Here is a 23,213-nt window from a genome sequence, read left to right on the forward strand (position 1 = left end):
CAGGTTAATGCATTTTCTATGGGTGGTCCTGAACTTTTGTAAATGACTGTATGTAATCAAAGCGTTAAATTAAAATGACAAGACGGCAGAACACTCATTGCGTCCAGTGTATGTTTTGCGTGATGCACAGTTCAACCACTTGGCATCACTTCCATGCTGCTTTGTACAGCTACAACCTAAAGGTACAAAAAGGCATGTTTGTTATTTCTGATTTAAGTTCTGATGATTGATGTAATAATTCCAGCGATATCAGTATATCGGTATTCTTGAAAACACACAGCCACAGTTAAAGGCTATGTGTTAGTATAACACACTGTGATTTGGCAAATTTATTGGGAATGCTTTTCTGATCGTTTAATGTAATTTCAGAAGAAACACCCAAAGGGGAGAAGAAATATGTGTTTTACCTCCCTCTTGACTTCATAGTACTGGTGGTATCGATCTTACGAAAATTTCTGCTTAATTGAAATTCTTTCTCACGCTCTTGGTGCCCTATTTTAGCTGAGCCCCTCACAGTTTATACACCGGATAGCAATAAACTGTAGCATCGAAGTCTTTGGCATACCCCGTCTTCAAGATCTTGGCGTAGCCTCCACCCGATTTCAATTAGCCCATAGAGTCACGTGAAGGTCACACCCCTGCCACTGCATACACAGTCATATATGTCCTAATGGAAGCAGTTTCGGTACAGTTTTTAATTGTATGTTAATTAAGTCAGGTGTGGGCATCAAGAACACGACACTGTACTCTATCTCGAAACTGTGCTGAGTTGATTTCTTGCTACTACATAAATAACCAGTTTGATGTAAGAACTCAAACCAAATCGTGAATGGCAACTCCCTTGGCCATTTAAGCTGACTTCCTGCATGGTATATCCTTGAAGTGATTCGGTGATTAAAATGGCTAGTTCTTGTCTTGCTTGCTCCATATACAAGTGTTTTGGGTTTGCATTTAATTTCCAAACAACACCAACAAGCGATTATTCATAGGACTCTTCATGTTATACGTTTACTGCATAAAACTAAAGCCACCACCCGATTTTATTTAGGCATGACGATGAGAGCATTAACAAAAAACTGTGCACTGAACCATGTTGAGAAAAAATTTGATGACCATCTGCCAAGCGCGTTTCCAGTCGTTCCACGTAAACCAAAGTAAGTTACTGGTTTGAATTCACTCTATACTGTGATCCTGTTTAAAATATATTCCCACTTAATTGCGCTCGACTACGCTGTACCTGACTAAACTTGTGACCCATATTTCATTATGCCACCCGATCCGACTATCCACGCTACTTATAATTGACGCCTGTGCAGTGAAATAGCCTGCAAAAACTGTGATGCTTATATTATCGTATGATGCAATACAGTAGGCAAACTTATAAGGCTAATTATAAGGCTCACTTATAAGTTTGACTACTGTATTACACCATACGATAATATATTAGCACCACAGTTTATTGCGTGGCTATGTTGCTGCACTGGCGTCACTTTAAGTAGCGGTGGGTAGCTGGATCAGGTGTATTTGCCAAACACTTTTTAAAGCTCAGTTTTCTTTCATGGCCTGTAAAGAATTACCAGAAATGACAAGTCACATGATTCTTGCTCAAACCTTCCGATTGGCTAAGATTAACGAATAGGGTGTACCTTGGTGCAAACGTGATTACAAAACAAATTGTTTGGGTGCAATGGGAATCCCTGTAGCAAATGTGATAAGTGATGTCATTAAGTTGTGAATTCATTGGTCGACAGTTCTGACGTTCAATATAATTTGCATCGTTGGTACCATTTCAACCCTGTGATTGGTCACCTATACTTGATGCATCATTTTTCGGTGACTGGGTCTTTGAATTTTTAAGTCCTAGGATTTAGGCGTACAATTCAGTCGGTTCCATGAAAACCAGTTGCTCTATGTCCAAGATCAGATTGTTTCATTCATTTGCTGTGCGTGATCGCCTTCAGTCAAACATCCGTCGTTTTGCAAGGGGTCTGAAAATTGTAAGCGCAGACGTGATGTCAAAATGACATTCCAGGTAAGTTTGGACAAAGAGTTATATATTTGCACAAAACAAAAAGCACAATATTCGTCTAAAAATCAAAACCTTTACTCCCGGTAAAACAAGTACACCTACCGATGACAGTTAAGTGCCAACACATCGTTGTTTCTGGCCCCATAGCGTAATGCATGTGTTCAAATTGAGCTTGATGCGCAAACATTTTGAGTGATTACGTTTGCCAGTCTACTATAGATTATTCCCGACTAAAGAAAAATGTATATTCTGAGTCTTAATGTAACATTATGTGCAACTGTAGAAGTTCTTCATAACACAAGTAACTGAAAATTCCCAAAATGACCCATTCGTGCATTCTGCAATATAGGAATTAAATTTAACTCGAATATCTATTTCCCGCTTGAAAACTCGCAGGTAAAAGTGCGATTTATCGTTCTACTCGTGTCTGTGCATCTGCTATTGCACTCCATCCATCATCCCTGCATTGCACAACCCAGCCATACCGACATGTCCAAAGGATCGTGCTGCGGCGCTTGTTTCCAGGGTCCAGCAGGAGCAGCCGGCCAGCCGGGAATTCCAGGCGTTCCAGGCCAAAATGGCCAGCCGGGGTTAATAGGCCAGAGAGGTGAGCCCGGCGTGGGTCTCTCTGGACCCAAGGGCAACACTGGTGATCAGGGTCAGAAGGGGGACCAGGGATATCAAGGGATTCAAGGACTCATTGGCCAGCCAGGGAAGCTGGGACCAACCGGTCCCAACGGCGAGAAGGGGGAGAAGGGAGGAAAGGGTGAGCCCGGAGAAGTGAGCAGTGTCTACCCGGCACCGCCCTCTGTCGTCGCTTTCAGCGCACGATTGGGCAGCCATTTCACGGGTAATTCTGGTGATATTATCATCTTTAACACTGTCGAAGCGAACATCGGAGATGCGTACGATTCTGGCACTGGAGTATTCACCTGCTCCGTTACCGGTGTTTATTTTTTCAGCCTGAATCTTTTAAGCTGGAACTCCGGACCGACGCTGAATGTAGTCTTGAGAAAAAACGATTCAAATATACTTTATGTATGCGACAACCATTCAGGCTACCATCACCAGTCCAGTAATTCAGCCGTCCTCGTACTAGCTAGCGGGGACACGGTTCGCCTTGTGAATCGGAGTGCTAGCGGAGGGAAAATCCACTGCTGTCAATATTCCTGTTTTTCTGGATTTCTGATCCAAGCCATGTAACGAGCCCATAGCGAACCCAGGTACACGTCACCAGTGGACGCAATGGAAGGGAATGGATTTTAAAGTGACAGAGCTTTTTCCAACACTTTTGTAGTCTACAAATATATCCACAAATTTTTAAGACACTTTGTTATTAATGCAATTAAACAGGTTAATAGAGCGACAAGTTGACGGTTTGGATATATAGATTTGGGATTCATGTGCTTCACAGTCCAACCATTATCCATTTACTTCCATACTATTTTGTAAAGTCACAACCCACAAGGAGAAAAGAAAACAATCAGTAAGAATTTTGTTTTTCTGATGAAAGTTTTGACGATTTATGTGAAATTTCCCAAAGGTTTACTGTCAAAATGTATACAATGCAATGACAAAATTCGAACTCACATTTCTCTGAAAATACCTTTCCAAAGACTTGGTAGTCGTACATCATAACAAAAACACACACGGTAGAATGATGCAATTAAAATTGCAAAACCCGGAAATTATTAACGAACGAAATTTGCTATTCCAAGGAGGGATTATGAGATGTCATGCATTACACTTTTGCATATATGACGTAATAAATATGATTCAAATAGAGCAGTAAATTTTATAAACAACTTGCCTATTTATTCTGAAAATACCCTCAGAAGAAAGCACTTAAGGTGGTCAATAATTGCTCATGAACATTTAGGGCACACGACCTAACACAAGCAACTGCGCAAGCATTTCATCTGATGTTTTGAGATCGTATACCAAGCACCAACGAAGACATAGATCTTCAAGTTCCTAATTCAGTACACAAAGTTTTAAGGATGCGGATTACCAGCGAGAAATTGCAGTGGCGATCATAGGGTACTAAGGGGATTTCTGGGTTGTGAAATAGATGGTGCATAGCAAGTGCGCATTGCGCTCTGGCCATGGACATACCGGGCATTCACAAAACTATAATTGGCAGGATGTTATAGCCCGGACACCTCGAACTCCTGTATCCTTTCTCCATGGTTAGATTTACAGCCTTTTATCAACAGGGCCAAATTGCGGAATGCCAGTATTCAAGTCCAAAAGGCGAAGGAAGTTTAATAATTAAAATAAGAAATATTTGCACTTGTGGTTTACAGTGTGGCAATCAGAATCACTATCCTTCCATCAGTACAACGATGCTCAACACTCCTTTTTGTGGCAAATGTCTTTACAGAGTTGGAAAATTGGTCTAGAAAACTGCTGTGAGTTCTCTCTTGACTATAGGAAATACTTGCGGTATTAGGGCGTAAATGAATCTCTGCATAATTGAATTCTTCCTCATGCCCTGGTTTCCATATTGTGGCTTGGCCCCATGCAGTTTGTTTATTGGACACCGATGAACGTCAGTTCTTGCATCAAAGTGTTCTCCAGATCCTGTCTGTGTTTTCCTCCGCACGCATTCAAGTGCATCTTTGTATTCAGTCGGTTGAGGGCCATAGGTCAACCCCTCCAGTGCATATCTCGTGATGAGAACAACGTTTGGTAAAGTTGGGTATTTTGCATGTGTCTAACTTCCTTATGGGATCAAGGCCGCGACATGGTTAAAACATGTTGAATCGATTACGTTGCATCGCAAGGAACAAGAAACTAACCCAGAATCGCAACTCCCCGGGCAATTTGAGCCAGCTTCTTCAATGTTACAGTTTTGGAATGATTTGTTGCTCATCGCGTCTAGCTCTCAGCTAGTTGGCTTTGTGTACAGCGTTCGGGTTTTGACACCAAAATCCAACAAAAAGTTACTGAGATCTATTCTAGGTATCGGTATTCGTTTACTGCATAAAACCAAGACCACCATCCATCATTACTTAGGCAGACACTCAGAGGTAAACAACAATTGTAAACTATAAAAGCAAAATTATGAGATACTAATGATGACCATGATGCCAAGCCTGTTTCCAGTCGCTCTAGGCGTATATAGCACCAAAACAACGACAAAATTAAATTTGTGCTACACCATGCTCCTTTGCAAAAAATGTTCCTACTTGACAGTGTTCAGCTGCCCCTCAAAACCTGCGTCCCATGCTTCATTGTAGTGCTGAACATTTTCTAAGATCCAGTATTTCTTTCATTGCTTGTAAAAAATTACGAGGAGCGACATGTCACACGATTCTTGCTCAAACTCTCCAACTGGCTGAGATTAGCGAAGAGGGTGTATCTTTATGTAGATGCAACTAAAATATCAAAACAAACCGTCAATGTAGGGTGAAATGAGGATAAGTTAAGTGTACAAAGGGGTGTCATTTAGATGTGATTTCGACATTCAACATTTCAACAATTTGCTAATCAGATTCTGTTGCCAAACACTACAGTCACTGGTCAGCTATACCTGGGGACATCGGTGACCGGCTTTTGACTTTTCAAAACTGAGGGTTTGGTCGTACAGTTCAGTTGGCTCCATTAACACTGTTTGCTCTCTTCCAGGATCAGACTGTTTGCTGTATGTAATCAAAGCGTTAAATTACATTAACAAGACAGTAGAATACTTATGGCGCACAATATGTTTTGCGTAATTTACAGTTCAACCATTTGGCATCGCTTCCGTGTTGTTTTGTACAGGTACAACCTAGAAGGACAAAAACGCATCCTTGTTGGTTCTTATTTAAGTTCTGACGATTAATATAACAATTCAAGCGGTATCAGCATATCGGTATTCTTGAAAACACACAGCCACAGTTCAAGGCTATATGTTAGTATAACACACTGTAATTTGGCAAATTTATTGCGAATGTTTTTCTGGTCGTTTAATGTAACTCCAGAAGGAACACCCCAAGGGGAGAAAACTTGTGTTTTACCTCCCTCTTGACTTCATAGTTTGATGTAAGAACTCGAACCAAATCGTGAATGGCAACTCCATTGGACATTTAAACTGACTTCCTACATGGAATATTCTTGAAGTGACTCGGTGATTAAAATGGCTAATTCTTGTTTTGTTTGCTCCATATACAGGTGTTTTGGGGTTTGCATTTAATTTCCAAACAACACCAACAAGCGATTATTCAGAGGACTCTTCATGTTATACGTTTACTACATACAACTAAAGCCACCACCCGATTTTATTTAGGCATGCCGATAAGAGCATTAACAAAAAATTGTGCACTGAACCATATTGGGAGAAAAATATGATAACCATCTGCCAAGGGCATTTCTGGTCGTTTCACGTAAACCAAAGTATGTTACTGGTTTGAATTCACTCTGTACTTTGCTCCTGTTTAAAAGATATTCCCACTTAATTGTGTTCGACTACAGGTCTAAACTTGTGAACCATACTTCATTGTTTTGCCACCCGATCCGACTACCCACCGCTACTTATAAGTGACGCCTGTGCAGTGAAATGGCCTGCAAGAACTGTGATGCTTACATTATCGTATGATGCAACACAGTAGGAAAACTTAAACGTTTGCCTGCTGTGTTGCATCATACGTTAATATATTAGCGTCACAGTTATTGCATGGCTGTTTTACTGCACAGGCCTCACTTATAAGTAGCGGTGGGTAGCCGGATCAGGTGGTTTTGCCAAACACTTTCTAAAGCTCAGTTTTCTTTCATTGCCTCTACAGAATTACCAGAAATGACAAGTCACATGATTCTTGTTCAAACCTTCCGATTGGCTTAGAGTAACGAATAGGGTGTACCTTGATACAAACGTGATTACAAAACAAACTGTTTGGGTGCAATGGGAATCCCTGTAGCAAATGTAATAAGTGATGTCCTTTAGTTGTGAATTCATTGGTTGACAATTCTGACATTCAACAAAATTTGCATCGTTGGTACCATTTCAACACTGTGATTGGTCACCTATACTTGAGGCATCATTTTCGGTGACTGGGTCTTTGAGGTTTTTAAGTCCAGGGATTTAGGCGTACAATTCAGTCGGTTCCATGAAAACCAGTTGCTCTCTATCCAAGATCAGATTGCTTCATTCATTTGCTCTGCGTGATCGCCTTCAGTCAAACATCCGTCGTTTTGCAAGGGGTCTGAAAATTGTAAGCGCAGATGTGACGTCGAAATGACATTCCAGGTAAGTTTTGACAAAGACTAGTATTTTGCACAAAAAAAACCCCAAAACAAAAATAATTATATTCGTTTTGCACAAAAAAGCCCCCAAAAACAAAAATAATAATATTCGTCTAAAAATCAAAACCTTCACTCCTGGTAAAACAACGACACCTACTGATGAGAGTTAAGTGCCAACACATCGTTGTTTCTGGCCCCATAGCGTACTGCATGTTTTCAAGTTGAGCTTGATGCGCAAATATTTTGAGTGAGTACGTTTGCCAGACTGCTATAGATTATTCCCGACTAAAGAAAAATGTATATTCTGAGTCTTGATGTAACATTTGGTACAACTGTAGAAATTCTTCGTATCACAAGTAATTGAAACTTCCCACAGTATCCATTAAAAGAATTAAACTTAACCTTAACCTCTATTACTTGCTTGAAACATGATTGCAGTATTCATTTGTAACTCACAGGTAAGATTGAGATTTATTGTTCTACTCGCGTGTGCGCATCTGCTGTTGCACGCCTACCATCATCCCTGTATTGCACAACCCAGCAATACTGACATGTCACAAATATCGTCCAAAGGATCGTGCTGCGGCGCTTGTTTCCAGGGTCCAGCAGGAGCAGCCGGCCAGCCGGGAATTCCAGGCGTTCCAGGCCAAAATGGCCAGCCGGGCTCAATAGGTCAAAGAGGTGAGCCCGGCTTGGGTCTCCCTGGACCCAAGGGAGATACTGGTGATCGCGGTCAGAAGGGGGACCAGGGAGAGCCGGGGGTTCAAGGACTCATTGGCCAGCCAGGGAAGCTGGGACCAACCGGTCCCAACGGCGAGAAGGGGGAGAAGGGTGGAAAGGGTGAGTCTGGAGAATCGACCTACGCCATCCCAACACCGCCCTCTGCCGTCGCTTTCAGTGCTCGTTTGAGCGGTCATTTCACAGGTACTTCTGGTGATGTTGTCATCTTCGACAATGTCCAAACGAACAGTGGAGGCGCTTACAATCCTGAAACGGGAACATTCACCTGCTCCATGGCGGGTGTTTATTTTTTCAGCGTGACTCTTTTGAGCTTGAACTCCAGAGTGACAGTGTATGCAAGCTTGAGAAAGAACGGTGCAGACATTTTTAAGGTTCACGACGGCCATTCCGGCTACCATCACCAGTCCAGTAATTCAGCGGTCCTCGTACTAGCCAGCGGGGACACAGTTCGCCTTGTTAATCTGCGTGATGGTGGACAAAGTATACACTGCTGCCAGTATTCTTCTTTTTCTGGATTTCTGATCCAAGCCATGTAATGAACCCATTGCGAACCAAGGTACACGTCATCAGTAGACACAGCGGAAGGGAATGAATATTGGAAGTAAAAGTTACATACTCCTTTAAACACTTTTGTAGTTTACAAATACCGAATTTCAGACACTTTGTCATAAATGCAGTTGTAAAGGTTACTCAAGTGTGACGGTGACAGGTTGGATATCAGTTTTGGATTCACGTGCTACACAGCCCAACCATTTTGCGTTTGCTTCCATACAGTTTTGTACCATCGTAACCTATACATGTACAAGGAAAAGCCATCAACTGTAATTTTGGTCTGATGGAAGTTTTGACGATTTGTGTAAAATGCCCCAAAGTTACCTTCAAAATGTATCCAATGCGATGAGAAGGTCGAAGTCACATTTCTTTGAACTATTTTTTTAAAAAGACTCTGTAGTCGAACATAAAAAACACACAATGGAATAATGCTACTCAATTGTAAAATCCCGGAAAGATTAAAATTTATAGAAAAGATGGACATTGTGTTGGAAAGTTGAGTCTTAGTGTTCTGATGGTGTTTGGATTTATCTCTGGACAGCAAACTCCAAAGGTCTGTCAAAAGTGTTTGACATCCCTTTTGACTAAGCAATACTTGTGGTATAGACGTTTCAGTTGGATTTGTCTAACTTAGGCCGCGTCCGAATCACCTGGCTACGGTCGAAATTTACACACTACTTAATGGGAACTGGCCGCGGCCAGTGCCATAGACTTGTCCGTAATTTCCGGCAGTAGCCAAGTGATTCGGACGCGGCCTTACTCACGGCATTCCATTTTGACGGCACCTTACAGATTGTACACGATAAACCTCTTGAACTTCACATTCTGTATCCAAGTGCCTACAAATAATCGCACGAATTCAAGCAGGCCAGCATTTGTTTCATCCAGTCACGTAGAGGTCATAACCCTGTCAGTCGATGCATCTCCAGATGAAAATATTTTTTGTACAAGTACTTCGTGTATGTTAAAGTCGCTTGTGAATTGTGTGGATCGGGGACTTCACCTGGTCGCTGTTTTCTGTATCGGTAATTATGTTGACCTGATTTACTCGCACTGCATAAAATAAACAGTTTGAAGTAGCAATTCGAACCAAGCCGACAATGGCATCTCCCTTGTCAATTAAAGCTCCTCCTTTTTTGCAAGAATTCTTACTGGAGTGATTTCTTGATCATTTTGGCAGTCTCTCAGTTTGTTGGCCTTGTGTACAGCGTTTGGGATTTATGACAATATATTCATGTCCTAAATTAAACCAAAGAAGGTAACACAATATTATTCCGATTGATGCTAAGAGCACAGACATAAATTGTAACTGAGAACATTATGAACGAACAATAAAATGAAACAGTTGTGACGTCAGTCTATCTTGCAAGTCTTTTTGCTCTATGTAAAAATATTACCGAATTAAATCAATGTTTTATCTTACTCTCTTGCAAATTATAATGCTTCCTTTTAGCTGTATTCAACTATCCACTTAAACTTTTTTATTTTTAACAAAGGTTTAACAGCCACAAGTTTTTGCATTGTCCGTAGAAAAATGCACAACAATTACCAACCCAGCAACTTTTGTTTAACGCTTGCCATTGGCTAAGACAAACGAGGAGGGTGTATCCCTTTGCAAGCAGCATTACAAAAGGAATTGTCACTGTCAATGAATTAGGAATGAGTATGAAATAAACGCGTGGAAGTGATGTCATTTTGTTGAGATTTCAATGGTCAATAGCGTGGATGATGCCATTTTTCCACATTTTCATTGGTCAGCTGAACTAGTGGCATCATTGTCGGTGACCAGGTTTTTGTAGTTATTAAGCCCATGGATTCAGACGGAGAATACATTTTAATCCGTTAATACCAGTTGCCATTCATGCAACATCTGATCGTTTAATGCATTTTCTTTGCGTTGCTGCGTTCAGAACAATCATCTCTTTGGACTACACTTCCTACTTTCGGTCTGAAAATTGTGACTTAAGAGCAGTTCTGACGTCGAAATGGCATTCCAGGTAAGTTTAAAAGCAAGCAAAATAGAACAAAAATATGAAACTGTGAAATTCACAAAAGCAAAAGCCTTGATATAGACATACATGTAGGCCTAGGTATTTAGTTGAAATCAAAATCCAGCTCGGTCCAACGAAGTCTGAAAAAGAGAAGGCCATGCCTCCACAAATTGACCACTGTTGTGTCGTTGTTTTATGCACCATGGAGCACAGCAAGATTTCAGGTTAGTTTACATGATTGACTGATATCCCCAACAGTAATGTTTTCGAAGCTTTATGTTTTGTCGTACAAAAGATCGGGTCGGTTCGTGTGTCCAGATATCAATTTTGAGCCTGAAGGTGGAACTATGAAACAACGTGTTCATTCTTCATCTGTTTATCTGCACATTTCTGCAATGTTTGTTTTGCTTTACAGAATTAAGCTCAGGTCTCACTTTCCTGCTTCAACTTAAACCATACTGTGGTAAATATTGCAGTATTTTTTAATTGCACAGGTGGGAGTGAGGTTTATTGCTCTACTCATGTCTATGCATCTTCTGTTGCGGGCTGTCTCCCATCCATGCTCTGCAGAAGCTAGTGATTCTGAGATATCACCACCATCATCTAAAGGATCGTGCTGCAACGTTTGCTTCCAGGGTCCAGCAGGACCTGCCGGTCAACCGGGAATTCCTGGCGTTCCAGGCCAAAATGGCCAGCCGGGGTCAATAGGCCCAAGAGGTGAGCCCGGATTGGGTCTCCCTGGACCTAAGGGAGACACTGGCGATCTCGGTCAAAAGGGGGACCAGGGAGAGCCAGGGGTTGAAGGACTCATTGGCCAGCCAGGGAAGCTGGGACCTACCGGTCCCAACGGCGAGAAGGGGGAAAACGGTGGAAAGGGTGAGCCCGGAGAATCGACCTACGTCACCCCAACACCGCCCTCTGCCGTCGCTTTCACCGTTTATTTGAGCAGTCATTTCACAGGTAATTCTGGCGGTACTGTCATCTTTGACAACGTCCGAACGAACGTTGGAGACGCGTATGATTCAGAGACAGGAGTATTTACCTGCTCTGTAGCAGGTGTTTATTTCTTCAGCGTGACCGTCATGAGCCTTGACGATGGGCCACGGCCAGATGCGAATCTTGTAGTGAACGGTAGTGGCGTCATTCGAGTTCATGACAGCCATCCGGGCTACTACCATCAGTCTAGCAATGCCCTTGTCACCACACTGGTCAATGGGGACACCGTTAGCCTCATTTTGGGGAGTGGACAACGTATCTTCTGCTGCTCATACTCGTCCTTTTCCGGATTTCTCATCCAAGCCATATGACCATCTTATATAATCCAACCACTTACATCACTTCTGTACTTTTGTTTACGTTTCAATACAGTCCGGGGAAACAACCGTTTATAGCATAATTGTTCTGATTTGAATTGTGACAGCGTGTATAGCTTTCAACTGGAACTAAAAGACCACCTTTCGATTCAATCCATTCTTGTGGTATTTAGTACTGTAGAAGATTCAAATGACACAATGTCGGCATTTGCTGTCGGAAATAAAGGAAATCATTTTAACAAAAATTGAAAGGAAGAATTTTTTGCACGTGGTTTAAAGTACAGGCATTTCAGCATCTACTTGTGCGCTAGCGTGGAAAATATGCCTCAGCGAGGCCCAATCCTTCTGTGACTGAAACATTTTTTCAAGGCCTAGCTGCCCTACGGTAGCAGACCCCTGGACCCTGTTAACGAAGTGCTCTCAATATGATCTTCGTGTTTTCCTCTACACAAATTCAAGTCCATTTATTTCTTCTAGTCACAAAAAGGATATACCCTGCCAGTGTAACTCTTCTGATGAAAACAATTTCAAGACAGTTTTAAATGTACATTAAGTTACTCATGGGGATGGAGGCCATGACATGGGCCTATCTTTCTTTGTTCTGACTTCTTAGAACTGCCAAAATAAATAGTTTGACGCAGGAATTAAAATCAAGCCGAGAAGGAGAAATGTTTGAGCATTTCAGGCTGACTTCTTTATAGTTCTGGGGTGACTCGGTGCTGACTGTGGAAAATTCAAGCCTGTAGGCCCTGTGAGCACGGTGTTATAGTTTCTATCAAAAAACGTCATCCAAAAACCCTACCCGAACAAAAAAATCGCCTGAGGCCATCTCACTTTATTCACTACACGTCACATTTTAAAAGCAAAAAATCAAATTAGATAAAGTAATGCTTTTCCATGGCTTTCATAGGCTTTACCGATCCCATGGGGAAACGTTCCATTACAAGTCTCAACATACGAGACAAATTATGTTATGTTCATGAAACCGTCAAGGCTACGATTACCATTCCGTAAGTCAGTGGTCCTAGCACTGGTCAGCGGGGACTCGATGGGCGTTGTAAATCGGAGATTGCGGACGGTTAACTGGGGCAGTGTTTGTGTGTTTATTCCTCCATCGGGGTTTATGATCCGAGTCAAATAACGTACACCACAGACGTGGTGGAAGGGACAGAGAGCGTGGTTAAGACAGATGAGGAATGGATGTATTTTGTTTTGCACGAAATCAATATTGTTCTGTTTGCATTAATTAACTCATAACGGCAAAGTGTCGGAATTCCACACTCTAGTGCGATGTGACGCTTCGGTAACCCTCGTGCGCCATATTATGCATGAGTAATTCTTAAACGGCCCTTTTCAATTTGCGGCACAGTAATTCTAGGGAGAGAACTGATGGAAAAGTTAGACCATTTGTAGGCACATTGGCCTTTCGTACTGCTTTACGCACGAACGTGAACACAGTGAGAATCACATTCATCTTGTGTGGATAATAACGCCATAGATTTTGCGAAGTAATTTCTGTATAAAGATTTTTATTTTAACCACGTTGAATAGATTGGATTTTTTTCTGTTGAAAGTCTTTTTAAGTAATTTTTTGCCAAGTTTTGAATGTGAGTTATATTGGATTAAGACATTTTGTCAATCCAAGTTTGAACAAGGAATCGCAGAAGACACACGGTGTCCTTATATACACTGCCTTTTCTCAGACTGTCAGAAGTTTCCCGATAGGGATTTTGGTCGAAAACAGTAAACTCTCTGATTGATGGTGACTTCCATTTCAACTGTACTGAGTTCTGTATCTTCCGTCATAACTTGGAAGTGTTGGTAATCTTGCCGTGAGATCTAAGACGTATGCTTTTGTTACACGGGTGTTATTTTAGGTATTGCTGTATTTTTTATTTAAACCTTTTATGAGCTTGCGTAGTCTTCATGGAATTTAGTCGTGTGTATAATCCCGTGCTTTGGAACCAGGGGGTAAGATTCAAACCGAAACATTTGCTTTCGATATATTCGAGACATTTTAAGTTTCCGCAACAACATTTGCATAGAGAAATTAATGAACAACCTCTAGAGCTACAGGTGATGACCCCTTTTCACTTTAGACGTGCATGGTGCATTGTTTAAAAGATTACATTTGAAGTGATCAATTCCCTAAGCGAGGAAAGGTGAAGGATGTTTACAGCATGCCTACTGACCCATAAGCATTGTCATCTCATGGGTCTTTACGAGTATTGTACAATTCATCACGTGCTTTGGGAAAAAATCTAGAACAAAAAACAAGCACGTGCTTTTTTTATTGCTTTTTACATACCAGGGAGGTAACCCAATCCTTGTAAATACAGCTGTGGGCAATTTTCAATAATTCATTTATGGGTATGTTTTTGTTTTGTGTTTTTTATTTGCTTGACGCGACAGGCCCATTTTATGACATTTATACCAATGTTGCCGATAAACGGCGAACCTTCAATCACATGGAAACCACTCAGAAAGGAAGATGTACCTTAAGAATCTGTGAAACTATAAATCTGACTTCTCTTACCTGGTTGACCAGGGGCGCACTGCACGGAGATGTTCCGGCCTGCGTCAGACTCAGGCCATGTCAGGCCTTCAAGCAGCTCGACGGGGCACGTTACACAATTCACTTCCAGAAGGGTTTGAAATAAAACTGTCAGAGAGGAGAAAGAAAACATGGCAACATTGGTGTGAATAAATTTCTACCGCATGTCTCGGGGCACACTGCTGCTTTTAAGAGAAAACCGTGGAGATTGCCCTGGGAAACTTCTACCTCAGCCGGTACGCGGCTGTAGGTGGGGGCTCAAATAGTACTGCCGCGATTGTTGGATACTTCGTCGGGTAGTATTTGACAAAATTGGAAGCCAAAAGTACCCACGAGGGAAGTCAGAGGATAATTTGGGCAACTTTGTTTGCCGCCCTCGTCAAATGAGCGTTCAGATATGGCTTTGCTAGAAGGCTTGTTATTCCACCTCCGCCAGAGTCGTATGATGCAATACAGTAGGCAAACTTTTCAGTCAGGCTTGTTAGAGCCTTCTGCTTGCAAATGCTCTTGACGCTGACTAGCCTCACTTATAAGTGTGCCATTGAATTGCATCATGCGATAATATATTAGCATAGCAGTTATTGCAGGCTATTTTGCTGCACAGGCCTCACTTATAAGTAGCGGGGGGTTGTCGGATCGGGTGGCAACTCCATGAAATTCACTGTTATTAACGCGACTGATCAAATCCCATGGAACTATTACACCCCTTGACCCCTTTACTTTTCAGACCAATTCGTGAGCTAAAATTCTTGGCCTCGTATGGGCGAATTAAAATAACAACATTGGGCTATACTGATGTACGGGCAGATCAGGGACCAATTTTATTTTTTATCGGGGGGGGGTGGGAGGGGCAAATATGGAAATTTCTCACAGTGAGGGTGATAGGAAGGAATAAAAAGAAGTCTAAAAATTACCCCTTTCTCTTTACATTATAAACCCAACCATAATTGCCCCGGGTACCTGCCAACCTCCCCGCGTGGATCCGATGAAATTATTTTGTATAGATTATAAGGGACATTTTCTCCACTATGATTCACGCTGAATGAAAAGATTCGATAAGGGATCGATTGTGATTTACACCAGGAGACGTTCGGAGATCACATGGCGAGTTGTTAGCCAAATCCACATCCTCAACCAAAATCAAATCTATGGGAATTTATCCGTAACAGTAAAGAAATAATGCTACGCTGTTGTTACATCTTTGCTGTAACTGTCTTCTGGGGAAAAGGGATTTGAACTTTGAGAAAGCGTGAAAGTTGGAAATTCAAACCAAGCTTTCTTCGTTCCAAATGGAAAATCACAATGCGCTGCATGGGTGTCATCAACACCTCGACTTTACCGGCTAAAGGGAATACAGAGGTCTCAAATTACAGGAAACATCACTACACAAATAGAATATCATGACAATCATGCAACACTTACCGATGAACCACGCTGGCTTGAGAAGAATCATGCGCATCTGTTAAAAAAATCCAAACAACAGAAGCGAATAATTTAGTAAATCCACTGCTAAAGATCATTGGAGTCCTTACGCTCTGTCACTAAGTCGCTGGGATTGTGGGATACAGGACATGGCGCGGTCAAACAGCTTTTTTGTCGGCTAGTGAAAACCGCTCCGTTCTGTATGTGGTTGACAGTCCAGCATAACAGTTTCCACCAGAGATGATGTGTGATGTGAGAGGACAGTACGGACAAAAATGCATGCAGAATGTGAAAAAGTGTGTTCACCCTGGGAACGGGGTGGCAAAATGCCAACCTCTTGAGGGCGCTGTAATGATGCCTCTTAGGGTTGCAGGCCAGTAAATACTACTCCAAAATTGCCTGCGTGGGCCCTATCACAATTTGCAGGCTGTAACATTCTCTTCTATTAGAGCCTGTTGTGGCACGTGGACTGGGTGGTTTGTTAAAAAAAAGGTGGATGAAATGCAGGCGCAGGACTGTCGGTTTGTATTTCTGAAAGTATCGGACCAAACGGAGCCCTCCAAATTGCTCTAGTTTGCCATGGAGTGTAGGCATCATTTTCCAAAATGGCGATGGGCCTCCTGACTGTTTTGAGGGGTGATTTTCTCTGGAGAGAAATATCTTCAAAGGTCATCGGTGAAGCCACTGAAAATGGAAAGGAAAATGAAAGATGAGGAAATGAGATTTAATTTGATATGTGTCCTAAACACCTGTGAAACTTGTATTTTCCTGATTTCGTTTTGAAGTGGGTATATTTATCACTGTTGTCTATGGCAACTTATTTACTGGTCTGGACCCTTAGGGGATGGGATGACACGAAAACAATTTCCTCATGTTGTGTCATTTGTAGCTAGAGAGAACACTGCATCTTTAATTAAGTTATGAAAGTGACAGTTTTACACGTGCGATTTTGGCGTCATCTTTTTCGGGATCAAACGAGAAGTTTCCAAATTCTGCCCTCGTGAGGGTATGAGCCAGTTTGATGTTTTCTGTTGTAGACAATCTAGTTCGGGAGCCAGAGTTTCTGAACCTTCGTAGAAGGATCTGAGAAACTGAAGCCTTTTTCCAAAGACTAAGAAGAACCAAGAACTTGAGAATCGTGCTTTCGGCTCCTTCAGGCCTCCAAGAATTGACCTTTTTCACAGTACCAGTCACTGCATATTAAAAACAAAACACTGATTGAAAGCAATGCAGGACGCAAGGTCATTCCTCATCAGCATACGTAGGCGTAATACAAAATCTAGATATGCAAATGATCCAATACTGCGATGAGAAAGCAGGTATATGTAATTGTGAAAGCGCATCACTAAGTGAACACCCTGGGAATGAATTTGCCCCCCCCACAATGTGAAGCGCGCCCTCTGCTGTCCATGACTTGAGGGTAACAATAGTCTGGTTCTCGGATCGGAAAATGTTGACTCATTTGGTGATGCTGTGGACAAACTGTACATGATGTCTTAAAAAAATAGGTGAACGTGGGGCACACAACAGGACAGAATTCTTCTCTGCTCTTGAAACCACAATGACATACTATAACTTGAAGCCTTGTAATGAGGAAAATTTCAGCGAGAGCTGAAGCCATGAAACAGGACCTTAGAATCATGTCCTTTTTTCTAATTTGAAGAAAAATGAATTTCGTTATAATATCAAAAAGCCCGCAAAACCAACGATCGTGAGCCTGGTCACGGCATTAGAAAATGGAAAAAAAGGTTGAGATGAAGCCAAGCGTACCTATGAGGCGTACACGATCGATGCAGACGAAAACAGTAATATGGCGACTGTTGATAAGTTGACAGCTCGCTGGCAACGATGCCGGGAAAAATGCAAACACAGAAGTACACAATAGCGGCAAATGCCCTCGACAAGTGCAAACTCAAACAGGGCGAAATGACCGTCTCAACGCCTCAACCGATGTCAGGGAATATCGACAAAAATTATGGCCTATACACGAGAAAAATTTTATCAGACGACACGCGAGGACCCTCGTGAACGTGAAGTCTCCAAGCAGCGGTGCTGTCACAGTCACCGTTGCTAGGGAGAACAAGGATGCCTCTTAATGCATATTCCCGTGGTACACGCCATTGTTTTCATTTGTGGGGGGGTGGTCTCCATTTCAAACGGCAAGGAGTGATTCCAGGCGTAGACGAGTAATTGATGTATGTTCGCCCGCTCCCCGTCGCAAGAGCCCGATGGACAAAAACAGCTGGGAGTGTGCGCCTAGGGGATGTTTTCCCTCCGTTGCCTAGCGACCGGGTTTAATATAACCTTGGAGAGCCGCGCGGGGGTCGCTTGTCTCTGTCTGGCGGGATATGGCAGAGATAAACACAGGGTGATGGCAAGGAAATGCAATCACGAACATCTGGACGAGACAATAGTGCGACCCGAATCAGGCGTTTGAGAGCAACTGATGGTCTGGCCAAGGTATCGAGCCTCCTATTCATGTAACAACAAACAAATACACACCACTGTGTATAGATTAAAGGAGTTAACGCCAGTATGATGTGACTGGGCACATTTCAAATTATAACGTTCGTTTAGCTTACACGTATAAGTCGATCTTACGACAGAGTTCGTTTAGCCGTCACGTGATCTTCGTGCCTGCCCTATGGTGTCAGCCACCATTGGCCAAATTCGCGAGCAGTTCTCTGGTGGCTGCTTGAGTGTATATCGACGTCACGGACATCTACAGACTGTGCTTTGACTAAATATGGCGGCGAACGTTTTCCCAGAATGCTTAGGGGTGCACCCTCGTATTTAGGTCAGAAATGTGTCCGCCGAGCTCATTAATAAAAGTTATACACTCAAAGTATTCTATATTAGAGGGTCCTGAGAGCCATGGAACTGAGAAATTGAAGAAATATGAGGCCGGACTCAGGGCTTCCAATTCTGAGCAATTTGGATGCAATCGGGTTTGAAAGTGGCACTATTTGAGCCATTTTGCCGAGGGAGAGTTTTTCGAAACTGCTACTTTTCTGGACAGGGACATTTTCTGCATTTTAGGGGTGGTCTGCTTCTGGTAAAAATTTCTCAAAAATTCATTGGTCAACCCCCCGAAAATTGAGAGGAAAATGAAAGAGGACATGTGGAACATCATTTTTCTGTGCAGCCTGAACACCTGTGAGAGTTGTGAGCATTTTTAAAATATTTGTGAAGTATGGGGATTTATCACTGCTGTCTATGGGAATTTATTTTTAGTGGTGCACCCTTAGGTGAAAACACCGCATGCGCAGCTTTCGATTAGGCTCATTTCTAGGCTTCCCTTGGTGTAACCCAGGTGTGTTCAGGGAAGATAATCGAACGCACTCCATTTGCTTTGGTAATAGTGGCAATAGGCTTAAAATAACCTACTAACCAACCGTGGAAAACTTTATCCTGATGAGTCACGAATACATGGCCCATTGCATGCGCCTTGCGGATAATGACGGTTATTCCACGGTGAGGCTATGAATATTAAGAATTGTTTGTACGAACGCACGTCGGTTCTGCTCCACATGAGACAGAAATACTCTACATTACAATGGACGGTCACAGGCAATTATTCATGTGTCACGATTGTATTGTAATGCAGATTCATTATCTGTACTATACAGGTAGCAAAATGGCTCAATACGTGCGTAGTACAGTCTGATAAATTCATTCTGAATCGTCACAAAAAATAAAAACGATTAACCACAGCGGACCAGAAATGTATGCCAGCCGTCTTTCCGGTAACTGCTTTTGTTCTGCAGGGATGGCACAAAAGGTCCACTCGTGTGTATCCCTTAGGAACAAAAGCTCTTGCTGCTATACAGAACCTTTATGGAATCAAACGGGTTCCTCAAGAGGTCAACAAACTGTTAGCAGTAATAGCACTGCTAAGACTAGAAGCAGCCTTTCAAATTCAGTTTAATTCAATTCGACTCAAATTTATTTCCATACTCGTAAAAGGGACTAGGCAGAATGGGGCACAAAAAAGTAACAAATTCCATGAAAATAATTAAAAACTGAATGATATGTATAGATTAGTAAAAACACGAATCAACGAAACCAACAGCAGAAACATCATGGAGTAAATGGGTTATGGAGGCTGTGGGGACAGGGCTTATAGGAAACAGCCTTTGGACAGACAAGAGGTGCGAGTGAAAGGGAAATATCGATTACGCCAGGATCAGACAGAATAGCTACGTTAAGCCTCATTGGTTCTATACATAAGGTAAAGGCGGAGGGAGGGCTTGATGGAATGAAATTTTGTACATGAAGATACCAGTTTGAAGTTTATTTATGTCAAAGATAGTAAGGGTTGCGAAGTTGTGCCAACCAGGGTGCTGTGTGCGCACGAGAATGTGAGGGAGTGCATATTCCGAGGGCCCGTTTTTGAGTGATAAATAAAGGTTGTAGCTTACAACTGCGTGGCTGTGCCCAGACGATATTTCAGTAGCCGAGGTATGGAAGAATAAGTGTATTATACAGAAAGACCAAAGAGGAGGAGTTAAGAAATATGATGTATAGCTCTATTATAAATTGAGTCAACATCAACAAGAGTCAAATCAATACCATTCAAGTACACATCAGCATTCTTCCAGATTCACGTGCCGTGATACGTTGCCAACGCTTTACCAATAGCTATCCGGTCTATCGGGGGGGGGTCCTGACAGTGTGACTTCCGTAGCCTTTACAGTGTTTAGGTAAGGTACGACAAATATTCTTTGGATGGCTTGCATAAAATAAGAAATAGATTATGCAAACAATGCATGCTTGATCCTGCACGTGTGTTATGTTGCAGTTCAACTTTGGACTTTGATAAAATAGTCACCGTTTTCACGAAGAGACAAATTCCTCCACAGGGAGCAAAATTCATAGTTCGAGGAAATCGCGTTGGAAGTTGGTGTCTTTTTTTTCAAACGCTTAGTTCCCCAGTATTTAGCATTTCTTTGACTTAAACAATGCTACTTAAAAGAAGGGATCTTAAATGATACAAAACTACAAAACAATATTTAAAGAAATCAATAAAATCTGTTTATTTTGTAAACGAGCTCTTTTGTCTGTTTGTGAAAATGCTAAAATTAGCGTGACTTGTGTCTGTTCGTGTTAACAGCACGCACAGTACACGTTTGCTATAGCGCGTACCAGGTGTATAATTTTCATATTTGTATAATTTATGAAAAGGAGTCAATTTTGTCTTTAACTGGAAAATGGGTTTTGCCCGTGGTTTTGCACTTTATAGCTAGCGCGTTACCGTAGTCAACTTCGTGAAAACGGAAAATGCAGTTTGCTTGTGCTTTACCCTACGGTGATCATCGTGCACCGGCTGATTACAGCAGATTTTGTGAAAAGTGATTACACCAGGGTGAAGGCACCACATAACCTACTTGGTTGTTCAAGAAAACCAGAAATTAAAAAAATCATTATTTTGGGCCACTTTGTCTCTTCGTGAAAACGGTGGCGAAATGTTGCTGATTCGTTAAGGAGATGCGGTGTTCTTAATAACTGATGAGTTTATTTATCATCTTTTTTCCCTTTAAACAGATACAATCATTATTTCCTCGGCCTGCAAACCAGTTCATTGCATTCACTTCTTACAAAGAACGGCTGGAAAAAATCGGAATAAGGGACTTCATGAATATGCATTCATGACGGCGCAGTACAGATCCCATCTGGCTCTCAGAGTGCAACTCGAAGCCCCTCATCACGTTGCGCCTCACGTCCGCCGACGAGTCGACCCTCTTTCAGCAAACCGCGCTCAAATTTATTATGATATTCTCCATCCCTGTCAGAGCCAGCCAAAGCCGAGAGGTAGGATATGACATGGGAAGTCACGTCCAAATTCAATTACTGACCAAAAGAAATTCTACCAGCGGCAATCTATTCCACCTCGATCCCAGCCGACCAGTAATAAGTCTTAACCCCTCCCCCACTAAAAAAAAAAACAAAAAAAAACACGGGCATATCGCCATGCATAAGCCGTCCCTTGAGAAGATTAATCTGGAGGATTTCTTTGTGAAATAAAATGCCAAAGCTAATTGTGCATAGTTATGTCAGGCCCAAGAGCCCCACAGGCTGTTTGAAGGACAGGTCGAGCGTATGCGTCTAGAAAACTGTATAGCAGAATGGTGTTTACCTGCTCGCGTCATAACAGGTTCACCATGGAACCGCTTAGAAAACAATGAAATCTGGGCCCAAGTACACAGCGCTGCTAAGCACACGATTTTATATATAAACAGAGGCTCCGTGTATTTCATGGAGACCGTAAGCAGCAAGCAGGGCGAAAGGCATGCTTACGTTCGAGGGGGGGAAAATCAGCTTAACGTAGTGACAAATACAGTGAAAATCTTTTATTATACGCGTGCAACCGTAAGCGCATCCACGCCCAGCACCACCGTGAACAGTGTTTACGGTTTGCAAAAAAATTTGCTGTGGTAAGCTTGACTTTTCCGCTAACTGTTAACCTGCACAATAAAACTGGGTCATGTCCACTCCCGGCTATATAGGCCTAAAATCAAAACTTTGATGATTTTAAGGAGACGATGTTTCAATACTTACAATGTTCGTTTTATTGTTTCGTCGTTTCAAGCATAATAATGTTTGTGTTTTAGTTTAGGAAGTGTAGAAATGAAAATTTTACACCCTTATAAAAAGAAGTGACGAACGGTGTTATCTAAATTTAAAGGATCCAGGAAATGAATTTTTCGGCTCAGCTTGAATATTGCATTAAACTGAGTGTAAAGGGGATAATCTAAGTGGACAGTAAGTCTTAATGACATTGCAAATGCCGCCCATAAACCATTGAATTATAAATGTATATTTATAATTTATAAATTATTTATTTGAGAGTCAGTGCCCAGTACATTATATGACAACACGCTCTTTGTAGGCGCCCACTTGAAGAACAATACTTCTGTATGGATCTCTGTTGGACTTATTACCGTAGAGGAAGAGAGACTTCATTTGTCATTGAACGTGAGAAATCATCGGCGCGCCATCAGGATTTTTGGGCGGCTGAATGTACTGATGACCACCAAACGGACAAACTGAATAGTGAATGGGGTCAGTTCTGAGGATGTTTTCCTACAGCGTCTCCTTGCCTCTTTTTTGTTTCTTAAATTTTGTTTAGGTTTCTTTTTCTTATTCTTTTGTAACCTTTCAAATTTTCTCTTCCCCAGTTGGGGGTAGGGAGTGCCCCTCTCCACAATGCAACGCCCATATGCTGTATATCCAAATCCCTAAGCAAGGGGAAGGCAACTGCTGCTTGTGACCCCGGCAATAACTCAGACCCCATCAAAACCCGCCCGTCATGCAGGCACACGTGTCTTCCCAAACTGTAGCTTCGAAACACCCGGGCGCAGCCTTACAGACATGATATCTTAACACAA

The 23,213-nt window shown here is 42.1% G+C and overlaps 4 protein-coding genes across 4 annotated transcripts in view; 3 read left to right on the plus strand and 1 right to left on the minus strand.

Moving 5' to 3' along the window:
* LOC110984303 (adhesion G protein-coupled receptor L3-like) overlaps nucleotides 1-23,213 on the minus strand; it is a 105,111-nt gene that overhangs the window by 64,204 nt on the left and 17,694 nt on the right. The window contains exons 3-4 of the mRNA XM_022244336.2: nucleotides 15,826-15,862; nucleotides 14,386-14,511 (exon numbers count right to left, since the gene is read on the minus strand). Of these exons, the coding sequence (XP_022100028.1) occupies nucleotides 14,386-14,511; nucleotides 15,826-15,862 (163 nt within the window). The remainder of the gene's footprint in view (nucleotides 1-14,385; nucleotides 14,512-15,825; nucleotides 15,863-23,213) is intronic.
* On the plus strand, nucleotides 1,503-4,033 carry LOC147797588 (uncharacterized). Its single transcript, XM_087142860.1, has 2 exons — nucleotides 1,503-2,032; nucleotides 2,426-4,033. The coding sequence occupies exons 1-2, from the start codon at nucleotides 2,021-2,023 to the stop codon at nucleotides 3,230-3,232; spliced, it is 819 nt and encodes a 272-aa protein (XP_086998986.1). The 5' UTR covers nucleotides 1,503-2,020; the 3' UTR covers nucleotides 3,233-4,033.
* On the plus strand, nucleotides 6,783-9,026 carry LOC147797589 (uncharacterized). Its single transcript, XM_087142810.1, has 2 exons — nucleotides 6,783-7,256; nucleotides 7,711-9,026. The coding sequence occupies exons 1-2, from the start codon at nucleotides 7,245-7,247 to the stop codon at nucleotides 8,527-8,529; spliced, it is 831 nt and encodes a 276-aa protein (XP_086998936.1). The 5' UTR covers nucleotides 6,783-7,244; the 3' UTR covers nucleotides 8,530-9,026.
* Nucleotides 10,381-14,372, plus strand: LOC110984304 (uncharacterized). The gene is made up of 2 exons (XM_022244338.2): nucleotides 10,381-10,542; nucleotides 11,031-14,372. The coding sequence occupies exons 1-2, from the start codon at nucleotides 10,531-10,533 to the stop codon at nucleotides 11,841-11,843; spliced, it is 825 nt and encodes a 274-aa protein (XP_022100030.2). The 5' UTR covers nucleotides 10,381-10,530; the 3' UTR covers nucleotides 11,844-14,372.

The sequence above is a fragment of the Acanthaster planci genome, linkage group LG10, assembly GCF_054643075.1.
Source record: "Acanthaster planci isolate LZ-2023a linkage group LG10, COTS_SCS, whole genome shotgun sequence".
In the NCBI taxonomy this organism is placed as follows: domain Eukaryota; kingdom Metazoa; phylum Echinodermata; class Asteroidea; order Valvatida; family Acanthasteridae; genus Acanthaster; species Acanthaster planci.